The following is a 13465-nucleotide window of genomic DNA, read 5'->3' as shown; positions in this document are numbered from 1 at the left end:
TGATTCTCCGCTGCGTTAATTAAACCAACGCAGCAGGAGTCTCTTCTCTACATCCACACTGACTCAAATAATAAGTCAATCTAAAACTATTTCTGTTAATAAGTAGAAACAGCTCCGTTCTCCTGAGGCTTCATGTGCTTTTACTTCAAAAAAACAGTTTATTCTTTAGTTTTTTCATCCACAGCTTCATATTGTTACTTGTGTATGTGTGTGTTTTTTTATGGTTTGTCTTTTTAATCATTTTTCAAGCAAAAACATCTGTAATTTTTAGGCTGAAGTTTCTCAGTTGAAATGCTTTGATACTGTTGATGCTCGGAAAGTCCGATTATTTCAGTTAATTAATCTTTCGCAGAAATCCATTTAATTCTTAGACATTATTAAAGACCACAATCAGGACAAAAACAAGTTATTTTGAGAAGGTAATAATATATGAATAATTTATATCTATATCTTTTTCCTCATAGAAGAAATGATTTTTTTCCTCATAATTATACATATTTTCTAATTTTCTCTTATAGTTTAATGACCTTAGTCCTGTAATATATTAACTTTGTTCTATAAATATATATAAAACAATTGTAATATTTTTACTTTTTTATTAACGTTACAAATTTAATTTTGAAATATTTTGCCTCTTTTAAGAAAAATAGTGCTCATCGAAATTTAACAACCTTTTTCTTGTAATATTTAGACTTTTTTTCAGACTATAACACTTATATTCATGCAATAATTTAACTATTTTCATCAAAATATAATGACTTTTTCCTGTGATATTTTGGCTTTTTTTCTCTAAATATTACTACTTTTTCTCATAATATTTTGACTTTATTTCCTGAAATATAACAGCTTTAATCTCTTAATATTTAGCATCTTTTTACCCAAATACTGTGATTTTATTCCTGTAATATTTTGACTTTTTTTTTTTTTTTTTTAAATCAAAATCTTTACTTTTTTCTTGATCTATAAAAATGTTATTGGTGTAATACCAACCCCATCATTTTTCTTGTAATATTTACCTCCGCCAAGGAGGTTATGTTTTTGCCAGGGTTTGTTTGTTTGTTTGTCTGTCTGTTTGTTTGTCTGTCCGTTAGTGTGCAACATAACTCAAAAAGTAATGGACAGATTTGGATGAAATTTTCAGGGTTTGTTGGAAATGGGATAAGGAAGAAATGATTAAATTTTGGTGGTGATCGGGGGGGGGGGGGGGCAACGGGGGGGGGCCACTGATCAGCCGTGGCGGAGGTCTGCGCTCTCTGAGTGCTTCTAGTTTAACTTTATTTCTTAAAATATAACATCTTTAATCGCTAATATTTTGTATCTTTTCACCCAAATAGTGTGATTTTTATGCCTGTAATATTTTGCCTTTTTTTTTGTATCCAAACCTTTACTTTTCTCTATAAAACTGTTATTCCTATTTTTCTTGTAATATTTTGACTTTTTTCAGACTATAACAGTTTTATTCATGTAATACTTTGACAGTTTTTATCCAAATATAATGACTTTTTCAATTGATATTTTGACTTTATTTCTTGAAATATAACATCTTTAATCTCTTAAAATTTTGCATCTTTTTACCCAAGTAGTGTAACTTTATTCCTATAATATTTTTACTCTTTTTACCAAAATTGAAGGATTATTCCTGTAATATTTAAAGTTTTCTATTGAAATTTTACTTTTTTCTTGATCTATAAAAATGCTATTCATGTAATACTAACCCCATCAAAATATAAGGCCTTTTTCCACTGATATTTTGACTTTATTTCATGAAATATAACAAACCAAATCTCTTAATATTTTATATCTTTTTACCCAAATTGTGTGACTTTATTCCTGTAATATTTTGCCTCTTTTTATCAAAATTTAAGGATTATTCTTCTAATATTTTAACTTTTCTATTAAATTTTTTTTACTGTTTTCTTGATTTATAAAAATGTTATTCATGTAATACTAACCCCATCGAAATATAATGACTTTTTTCTTGTCATATTTTTATGACGTATTCTCTCAGTTTTGTATTTTTCTATCTGAGTTGTGACTCTTTTATTTATTTAGTCCACTTCACTGCAGATGAATGTGGAACTTTGCGGTTTGAGGTCGTAAACGTCCGGTGTTTGTGTTTCAGTCTCCGGCCAACGTGGAGAAAGCTCTGCGTCTCTTCAGTCAGCTGTTGAACAATAAGATGTTCCTGCTGACGTTCATCCACACTCTGGAGGCTCAGAGGTCGTTCTCCATGAGAGACCGAGGAAACGTGGCGTCGCTGCTGATGGCGGCTCTGCAGGTAACGCCTCCGACGGCCATCCATCAGATCAGATGATGGGTGTCGATGCTCCTGGACTTAAAACCAAACCTGGAGAAGACACTTAGTCGTGGAAACGTAGTGGAAATGAGATAGATAAGAACATGACATGGATGAGTACAGGAATAAAACTATCAATAAGTGCTTTGGACTGGCAGCAGAACTATTAATAAGTGCAAATAATGAACAATAACTCCTTAATAACATTTGTATTAAAAACTATTTGTAACATTTTAGCTGTTAATTACATGTTAATCAGTGTATATAGATGATTTACTACTGTTTATAACATGTAAACAATAGTAGTTTACATTAGTAGTAGTTAGTAAAGTTGTAACAGCAGGTAAAGTGTCAAGTGTAAATATTAGTTAATAGCTCAATAATAACAGCTGTTAATTGTACATGACTCAGTTTATAACTTTATAACTAATACTTTTCTAAGTAAATATTTTGCAGCTGTTCATGACATGTTAATAGTTTAGATATTGTTTAATAACTGATAAGAGTTTAGAACGAAAGATGTACTTTAACATGGGAATAATATTTTAATAGCTGTTAATAACTTTTAATAACAGTAAATATGGGTTTTGTCGCTCTTAAAAATCTATGAGGAATAAATATTTGGTTAAGGACTGTTGAAAAGCTGTACTGTAACTGTAACTAAATATTTGTTTTGGCACTAGTTACCCCGCCCCCCACAAGGGGAGGCAAAGAGTATTGTTTTTGGTTCGCTTTGTTTGTTTGTTTGTTTGTTTGTTTGTTTGTTTGTTAAGACTTTAGCAGCAAAACTATTGGTTGAATTCGTACCAGATTGAGTTTATAGATTGCCAGTGACCCAGAATGGATGTCATTACATTTTGGGAAAAGTAGGTCAAAGTTCAAATATTTTATGCATTTTTTTAATCTTTTCTTCTCTCATTTACTTATAATTGACGAAATTTCACGTCTATAAAAAACACTAATTTTGTTTCAATTTACTTCAAACTTGGAACATATATAGAGGAAATTGATACACTGACATGAGCACATGCATGGACATGATGACATCAGCTGGATCGATGCCAAAATAAACTACAATATGTGCGAGGGGCGGGGGTTGTTGTGCCTGGAACCAGTTGTTAATGATATAATAAGTGTGAATTTGACTTAATAACTGTTAACAACATTTAATTAGTGTTAATGATGTTTTCAACTGTTAGTAACATGTTAATAAGGATAGATATTGGTTAAATTAGCTGATAATAAGCATTAATAACTGTAACTAAATCCTTTTTTTGGCACTAGTTAATGATATAATTAGTGTAAATATGACTTAATAACTGTTAACAACATTTAATAAGAGTTAATAATATTTGCAGTTGTTAATAAACATATATATTGGTGAAAAAGCTGACAATAAGTGTTAACCGTAACTAAATCCTGTTTTTGGCACTAGTTAATTATATAATAAGTGTAAATAAGATTTAATAACTGTTAACAACACTTGATAAGTGTTAATGACATTTTCGGCCATTAACAAAATGTTAATAAGCATCGATATTGTTAATAAGCTGCAAATAAGTATTAATAACTGTAACTAAATCCTTTTTTTGGCACTAGTTCATGATATAATAAGTTTAAATAAGACTTAATAATGGTTAACGACATTTGATAAGTGTTAATAACATTTACAGTTGTTAATAACCTGTTAATACACATATATATTATGTGTATACATATATATATACATATATATATATATATATATATATATATATATATATATATATATATGGTTAAATTAGCTGATAATAAGTGGTAATAACTGTAACTTAATGCGTGTTTTGGCACTAATTAATAATAAAATAAGTATGAATATGACTTAATAACTGTCAACAACATTTAATAAGTGTTAATAACATTTACAGTTATTAATAAACATATATTGGTTAAATTAGCTGATAATAAGTGTTAATAACTGTAACTAAATCTTTTTTTGGCACTAGTTACTGATATAATCAGTGTAAATATGACTTAATAATGGTTAACAACATTTGATAAGTGTTAATAACATTTGCAGTTGTTAATAAACATAGATATTGTGAATAAGCTGATAATAAGTGTTAATAACTGTCACTGAATCCTTTTTTTTGGCACTAGTTAAAGGTGTAATAACTGTAAATATGACTTAATAACTGTTAACATTTACTAAGTGTTAGTAACATTTACAGTCGCTAACAGGCTGTTAATAAACATATATATTGGGTTAATAACCTGATAATAAGTATTAATGACGTTTGCAGTTGTTAATAACCTGTTAATAAACATATATATTGGGTTAATAATCTGATAATAAGTATTAATAATAACTGTAAATGTCCTCGTTTAGCTCTTATTAACATGTATGTAAGTACAGGATGCTAACGGTTGTGAACCAGTTGTGAACAAGTCGGTAACAGTGGCTGTGTTTTGGTTCGTCAGGGTCGGATGGAATATGCCACGGTGGTTCTCAAACAGCTGCTGGCCGACCTGATCGAGAAGAACCTGGAGAACAGAAACCATCCCAAACTACTGCTGAGGAGGTCAGGACGCGACCTTTGACCTTTGAGAATAAGTAACAGCTGAGTTTTGCCTCCGGTGTGAGGCGATAAAACAGAACCCAGCGCTGACCTTTGACCTCTGTCTTTACCTCCAGGACGGAGTCGGTGGCTGAGAAGATGTTAACCAACTGGTTCACCTTCCTCCTGCACCGCTTCCTCAAGGTAACGTTCACATCAGGTCTGCAGCTGATCCACTCTGGAGGTCCTCTGTCCTTCTTCCCCTCCCTTTCATTCTTCCATCATTCTTTACTTCCTTCTTTCTTTCCTTTTTCCTTCTTTCAGTTTTTCCTTTTTCCTTTATTTCCTTCCGTCCTTCTTTCTTCCCATGATTCCTTCCTATCTTTTCTCTTCCTTCCTTCCTTCCTTCCTTCCTTCCTTCATTTCTTTCCTTCCTTTTGTCCCTCCAGTCCTCAATTCCCTCTCTTTTTTCCCTTCCTTCCTCTTTCCCATTATTCTTTCCGTCTTCCCTTTCTCCGTTATCCATTCTTCCTGTCTTTCTTCTTTTTTTCCTTATTGCCTTGCTTCTTTTCTTTCCACATTTCATTCCTTATTTTCTTCTTCCTTTTTCCCATCTTTCCTTCCTTTCCATCTTTCCCTTCCTTTCTTCTTTCCTTTTCCTTTCCCCTTTATTTCTGTTTTCCTTTCCTTATTCTCTTCCTCCCTTCTTGCCATCCTTCTTTCCTGTATTCCACCTTTCTTTACCTCCTTTCCACTTTCCTTTAAAACTATCCTTACTTCCTTCTTTTCTTCCTCCATTCTTTGCTGTTTTTCCCTTTAGTTCTTTATCCCTTTTTCATTCCTTCTTCCTTCGTTTCCCTTCTTTGCTTCCACAGCCTCTTCCATATTTCCTTCATCTCGTTTTTCCATCCTTCTTTCTTTCCTTTTTCCTTCTTTCAGTTGATCCTTTTTACTTATTTATTTCCTCCCATCCTTCTTTCTTCCCATGATTCCTCCCTTTCTTTTTCTTCCTTCTTTCATTTCTTTCCTACTTTTTGTCCCTTTAGTCTATCTTTCTTTACCTCCTTTCCACTTCCCTATAACTCCTTCCTCCTCTCTTCCCTTTAAAACTATCCTTACTTCCTTCTTTTCATCCTCCATTCTTTACTGTTTTTCCCTTTAGTTCTTTATCCCTTTTTCATTCCTTCTTCCTTCATTTCCCTTCTTTCCTTCCACACCCTCTTCCTTATATCCTTCCTGTCCTTTTTCCATCCTTCTTTCTTTCCTTTTTCCTTCTTTCAGTTCATCCTTTTTACTTATTTATTTCCTCCTGCCCTTCTTGCTTCCCATGATTCCTTCCTTTCTTTCCTCTTTCTTCCTTCCTTCATTTCTTTCCTTCTTTTTGTCCCTTCAGTCCTCTTCAGACCATCTTTCTTTACTTCCTTGTTTCCTCCTTTCCACTTTCCTATAACTCCTTCGTCCTTCCTTTCTTCTTTCCTTTCCCTTTCCTCCTTATTCCTGTGTTTTTTTCCTTTTTTTCCTCCTTTCCTTCCCTATCCTTATTCTCTTCCTCCCTTCTTGCCTTCTTTCCTGTGTTCCATCTTTCTTTACCTCCTTTCCACTTTCCTGTAACTTCTTCCTTTCCTTTAAAACTATCCTTACTTCCTCCTTTTCATCCTCCATCCTTTGCTGTTTTTCCCTTTAGTTCTTCATTCATTTTTTCATTCCTTCTTCCTTCATTTCCCCTCTTTCCTTCCACACCCTTTTCCTTATATTCTTCCTCTCCTTTTCCCTTCTTCCCTTCCCTTCTTTCCCTCTCGTCCTGACTGACTTGGTTAAGCTCTTCCTCTTCAGTCTGACCGTGACCAATCAGATCAGGGCTGCAGTTAATTTATTCATGGGAAGTGCAGAGGAAATCCTGCTGATGAGTTTTCAGGATTAATCTGTGGTAATGAAGGGATTCAGATCTGACTCACACACACTCCCACACTTCCCCCTTTTTTTCCCCTCTTTTTTTCTTCCTGCTGCATTTTTATTGTCACGTTTCTTCACGTTTTGTTCTTTCACTTTACTCCGAACACAGACGGTTCATAGATGGCGTCACTAACCGCCTCCCTCCCCCCCTCCCCCCTTTAGGAGTGCGCCGGCGAGCCTCTCTTCATGCTTTACTGTGCCATAAAGCAGCAGATGGAGAAAGGGCCGATCGACGCCATCACCGGCGAGGCTCGCTACTCTCTGAGCGAAGACAAGCTTATCAGACAGCAGATCGACTACAAGCAGCTGGTAAACGCACAAACACACAAAGGAAAACAGTGACCGACATGATCACATCTATCTGTCTTTTAGATTTTAGCTTCATAAACCGTCTGTTCGCTGTCGGAACAGACGTGGAAACAGAGATTCATTAACGTCTTCCTTCATCACGTGTCATTATATTCGTACTTTCACTCAAATATTGTAAGATGGATTTTTTGTTTGGAGTTTTCGTGCCAAAAATAAAGATGTCATCCAGTTGAGTTATGTAACGGACATCATGTGTGGGACCTGGTAAACAAAAAAAGGACACAAAAGGATGAAGACACTGAAGTAGAGGACACTGTGTCAAACAGCATCAAAGCAATTAAAACATGAGGATTTAGACGACTAGAAGACACTAGACCAGGACCTAAAGGAACCAGAAGACATGGGACATAGACCTAAAGGACCAGAAGACACTATGGACCTAAAGAAACAGAAGAACTGGACATGGACCTAGAGGACCAAAAGACCCTGGACATAGACCTAAATAACCAAAAGACATTGGAGATGGACCTAAAGGAACAGAAGATGGTGGACATAGAGCTAAAGAACAAGAAGACACTGGACATGGACCTACAAAACCAGAAGACATTGGAGATTTGATTCAAAGGAACAGAAGAAGTGGACATGGACCTAAAGAACCAGAAGACACTGGACCAGGACCTGAAATACCAGAGGACACTGGACATAGACCTAAAGGAACCAGAAGACGCTGGACATGGACCTAAAGGAACCAGAAGACACTGGAGATAGACCTAAAGGAACCACAAGACACTGGACATGGACCTAAAGGAACCAGAAGACACTGGAGATAGACCTAAAGGAACCACAAGACACTGGACATAGACCTAAAGGAACCAGAAGACACTGGACATGGATGTAAAGGAACCAGAAGACACTGGAGATAGACCTAAAGGAACCAGAAGACACTGGACATAGACCTAAAGGAACCACAAGACACTGGACATGGACCTAATGTTGCGTTTCAACTACATGGAACCAGCTCGGCTTGGTATTCCTGGAGACCGTTTCCATTACAAGATACTATTGGCTTTACAGTACCTGGTCGTCATAGCGATGCAGCGCGTTACTTCTGTGTTGTCTGTTCAGAGAGTTGCTGAAAACTCCCTCATTGCGTGTTGTCTCGTCTGAATTTTTACGTCGGCCACCAAAGACTGAATCTCCTCGACCGACCATGGTGTAGTTTTGGGCTGTTATCATGTGGATTATTGTACCGCTATATTTACTGTCCACTTCCGCATCTGTTTTTTTGTAAAACAGCGGGTCACAGAGAAAACTGTCTGACCAATCAGTGGTCTGCAGTGTTTACACGTCACGGTTTCGTATCTGGTCCCCGGTCCTGGAACCTCGGCGGAGGTGATACCAAAAAAGTAGTACCGGGTACCAGATTCCAGGTCCTTTTTCGTAATGGAAACGCAAAAAGGCCGAGTCGAGTCGAGTCGAGCCGATGCCACACAGTGGAAACCGGGCATAAAGGAACCACAAGACACTGGACATGGACCTAGTGGACCAGAAGATGGTGGACATGTACCCAAAGGAGTGGAAGACACTGGACATGGACCTAAAGGAACCAGAAGACACTGGACATAGACCTAGTGGATGGAAAAACACTAGACATAGGAGGTCCTCTAGGTCCTAAAGAGACATAAAGAGACATAAAACAAAACATAAAAGCACAGTAAAAAAAAAAAAACATTAGAAATCGTTGTTGTTCTGTATTCACATCAGGAGTTTCAGCCAAGTTTGGTCTTGGTACTGTGTGTGTGTGTGTGTGTGTGTGTGTGTGTGTGTTTGTGTGTGTCCATAAGGACGTGAAGTAGGACTTAAATTGCATTTCACAAAGGTCTAAAAACATCTTAAATGTATCTTGTTGAAACCCGCACAGACCCTGAAATAAAAATCAATATATCCCGTATGTTTGTTTTTGTGTGTGTGCGTGTGTGTGTGCATGTGTGTGATATTGTTGCGTGCCACACAAATTAAAAGATGGTGAACAGTAAGTGCAGGGAATATAAAGCAGGATAAGCCTGATCATATAAACTAAGTATGAATCCATCCTCAGCGTTTGCGTTGAAGACGACTGTGTAATGAGTTTTTCCTTCCTTGTGTGTGTGTGTGTGTGTGTGTGTGTGTGTGTGTGTGTGTGTGTGTGCGCGCGCTCGTACGGTGGTTAAAAATATCCAATTTAACAGCCGGTCGATAACGATGTTTTCCTCACTGTGACGATAATGTGGCAGAAACACAGACAGAGGCTGTAATAGAGTTTGCTTCAGACAGATGACTCTATCGTCTCTGTGTTCGCAGACGTTGATGTGCATCCCACCCGAGGGCGAGGCGGGGACCGAGGTACCCGTGAAGGTGTTGAACTGCGACACGGTGACGCAGGTCAAAGACAAGCTGCTGGACGCCGTTTACAAAGGGATCCCGTTCTCACAGAGACCTCAGGCCGACGACATGGACCTCGGTAAGATGGACAGCGACTACACCAGACGACCGAGTGGTTTTATTGTTGAACTCTGGCTGTAATCAATAAAATATACACGATGTGGACAAAAGTATGTGGACACGTTGAATTCTGGTGTTTCTTTTCTAACAGGGGTCTGGGATACAAAACAATAATGACAAATGTTACATATAGTTTTATATTATGGGATGAATATCATTACATTGGATGGTTTGGTTGAAATTATCTTTGCTTCCAAAATGCCTCAGAGGTGGTTTTTACTTCATGTCTCTCAACAGTGTTTTTTTTGTTTGTTTGTTTTTTTTATCAATATTTTATCACACAGCATACCTCCATTTTGTAATTTTTTTTTCAGTTGCACCCTTTTATATTTTTATACTTTTTTATACTTTTTGAAGATGTCTGTATCGATTGTATTGCTACTTGATGTAAGTGCCTCAGAGAGGGTTTTTACTTCATTTCTCTCAATATTGATGTTTTTTTGTTTGACTATGATTTTAAATGTTCTCCCTCTAAATTTCTAAAATATTTTTCATGCTCTGGCTCTAAATAATAATTTTCTACCTAACTAACCATCTACTTTCTTCACATCTCAATGAGGAAGAAAAATCTCCCATTAAACTTTAAGGAAATATTGATGTTTAGAAACCATATGGACATAAATATTGGGACACATCATGTCTACAGCTGTAAGATGTCCTGTTCATGATGATTTGAGATAAAAACATCAATATTTACTTAAAGTTTAATGGTAGATTTTTCTTCCTCAGTGAGATGTGAAGTAGATGGTTAGTTGTGGTAGAAAATGATTATTTACAGTCGGAGCACAAAAAATAATTTTGAAATTTAGAGGCAGAACATTAAAAATCAGTCATCCATAATAAAAAAAGTATGACGAAATAAGCAGTTCATTCTAAGGTCACAAAAAGTAAAGTTTTATTAACAACAAAATAAACAAAATGAGCAAATATGAACAAAATATTAAAAAGATTAACAAATTTTGAAAAAAAAATGTAAAAATGAACAAATGCAAACAAAAAATTAACCAAAAAACTAACAAAATAACGTAAAAATGAAGAAATGGAACAGAAAATGTACGAAAATTAACAAAATAATGGAAAAAACTGACAAAAATTAACAGATGTGGACAAAAAATGTGAGATGTGAATAAAGTAGATGGTTCGTTGTAGTAGAAAATTATTATTTACAGTCAGAGCATGAAAAATGTTTTAGAAATTTAGAGGTAGAACATTTGAAATCATAGTCCTGGATAAAAAAAAAAGAAAATCAATGTTGACATAAGTTAAGTCAAAACCATCTGAGGCATTTTGGAAACAAAGATAACAATTTAACCCAAACTAACCTATGCAATGATATTCATCCCAATATAAAACTATATTATAACATTTTTTGTCATTATTGTTTTGTATCCCAGACCCCTGTTAGAAAATAAACACCTGAATTCAATGTGTCCACATACTTTTGTCCATATAGTATAGCTTCATCCTCAGTTTTATGCTCAGTCCACACCAACATGAATGTTTTACATCTGTATTTTCTCTTTTCCATGTTTCTAATCTCAGGATCTGTTTAAAACCAGTCTGTGTGTCTGTTTTTGTGTTGTCAGAGTGGCGTCAGGGCCGACTGACCAGGATCATCCTACAAGACGAAGATGTAACGACCAAAATCGAGAGCGACTGGAAGCGACTGAACACACTAGCACACTACCAGGTAAACAAAGACCTCTGATGTGGCTGAAAACAGTGAAACAACACAATTAGAAAGTCTGTCTTAGGCTACGTTCAGACAGCAGGTCTTAATGTACAACTTTAATTTTTTAGTGAAATCTGATTTTTTTGTGTGCTTGTTCATATTTCACATTAAATGCGACTTTTATCAGTTTTGAGTGTGAACTGAATGCGACCCTGAAGTGACCTGCATGCACAAAAGAGGTCCTGATGTAATACATGACCATGCAGACACGCACTGTGTTTACTGAAGGAAATACGTTTTTCCCACCACTCCTCCTTCTAGTATGCAGAATTGCAACGTTTGTCGCATTTCAATGACGTAAAGGTCGGATAAATGCGATCTGGCCGTCAGACTGAAGTCACATTACAAAATATCTGATACGTATCAGATTTAGGACCAAATATGGAAGTGGCCTGGGTCGGATTTGATAAAATCGGATTTGTGCCGTTCAAACTGCCATTAACAGATGGGATACTGGTTGCATATGGGCAAAAAAATCGGATTTGGGCCACATTTGTCTGCAGTCTGAACAAAGCCTAAGTCAGTGGATGTGTCGAAAAAAATAATTTATCTTTTGAACTCCTGTAACTACTTTTGTGGTGATTCCCAAACGATTTTTTCTCTACAATTAACTTTTCCTAAATCAGCTATCTTTATTTAATATAGTACTACTCTTTGCATTTTTCAGTGTAAATCAGGTATTTTCTTATATTTAATTCACTGATCATGTAGATGTTCTTTAAAGTTCAGAGTAAATTCAAAGGTTTTTATAGCAAAACAAGAAAACTGAAGAAAAAGTGACTTTCTCAGCAAAATATATCATTACCTGAACATAAAAACAAGCATCTACAACCACTGTCGACCACAGCACTTTCACAGACAACAGTCACTAAAGTGCTTCACAATAAAACTAGAGCAGCTGAATGAATAATACAATAATAGAAGCATAATATATAATTAAATATTTATTAATTGTGTAGTATGTTAATATCACCTCCATCTGCATATTACATCACTATCCACCTGTATAATTCATACTGTATAATGTATTGTTCGTTAATTTGTATATATTAATCCAAATACAGTCGCGGAAACAATTACACTGGGTTACAAAAAAATGTTTTTTGCAAGTTGTCTAGGTTTTTTCAACTGAATTAGGACCATTTTGCACCGCTAAATCCAAACATGACATCTGTTTTTCTCAATCAGGTCAGGTTTTTTTGCTAATTTGATTTTGAAAAATTTGATCTTCTCACAAAATATAATAATTAATACCAAAATAAGATTGGTAAGCACACTTTATGAAACTTGTGACTTGATTCCTGTTAGGTACAATGGTGTATTCACCGCAGATGTAGCAGAATACGTCAGGCTTATTTTTGCAAGATCTTCTAGTCGAAGCCATTTCATTCACCTGTAATATTAAAAAAAACATTAATCATAAATTGGCAAAAGTAAAATCTTCAGAACTCATTTATTGCAAGAAATATGAAAGAATTTTGTATCATATGATGTGAAAATGCCCATAAATGTAAGCAAAAATGTTAAAAAGCCAATATGTAGCATAGTTCAGAAAGTTGACCTGATTGAGCAAAATTAATGTGATTTTTGGATTCAGCACACCAAAATTAAACTAAATCAGCTCAAAAAACTTAAACAATAAATTTGTTGTTGACCAGTGTTATTAGACCACCCCTTGTTTTCTTCAATTTCTTGTTCATTTTAATGCCTGGTACAACTAAAGGTACATTTGTTTGGAAAAATATAATGATAACAACAAAAATAGCTCATAGTAGTTTAATTTCAGAGCTGATATCTATCTATTTTCCATGTTTTCTTGATAATAACCAAAACCATTTCAGTTCTTAGATCAATATCTATGGCATTGTACTGACAAAAACAGTGCTTTTAGACATTCCATGTTTTCTTTTGTGTCTGTTTTAGTCACATGAGACACACAGCAGTTAGTACTTGATTGCATAACCATTGTTTGTGATGACTTTTGATGGTCTAATAATTTTTTCTGTGACTGTAGTATATTTATCGCACCCTAAAAATCTATCCTATATTTACATACACATTGTATATCTATTGATTGGACTTCTGGTTAGATGCTAA

At 35.2% G+C, this 13465-nt stretch overlaps 1 protein-coding gene across 1 annotated transcript in view; it reads left to right on the top strand.

Annotated features, from left to right (window-relative positions):
• LOC115422290 (plexin A3) overlaps window positions 1–13465 on the top strand; it is a 119841-nt gene that overhangs the window by 86566 nt on the left and 19810 nt on the right. Inside the window, exons 20-25 of the mRNA XM_030138534.1 lie at window positions 2123–2278; window positions 4757–4857; window positions 4971–5037; window positions 6949–7095; window positions 9436–9595; window positions 11223–11326. Coding sequence (XP_029994394.1) covers window positions 2123–2278; window positions 4757–4857; window positions 4971–5037; window positions 6949–7095; window positions 9436–9595; window positions 11223–11326 — 735 coding nt within the window. The remainder of the gene's footprint in view (window positions 1–2122; window positions 2279–4756; window positions 4858–4970; window positions 5038–6948; window positions 7096–9435; window positions 9596–11222; window positions 11327–13465) is intronic.

This window comes from Sphaeramia orbicularis, chromosome 7, assembly GCF_902148855.1.
Source record: "Sphaeramia orbicularis chromosome 7, fSphaOr1.1, whole genome shotgun sequence".
Taxonomy (NCBI): Eukaryota; Metazoa; Chordata; class Actinopteri; order Kurtiformes; family Apogonidae; genus Sphaeramia; species Sphaeramia orbicularis.
The sequence above is the reverse complement of the archived record's forward strand: the minus strand, read 5'-3'. Positions and strand labels throughout refer to the sequence as shown.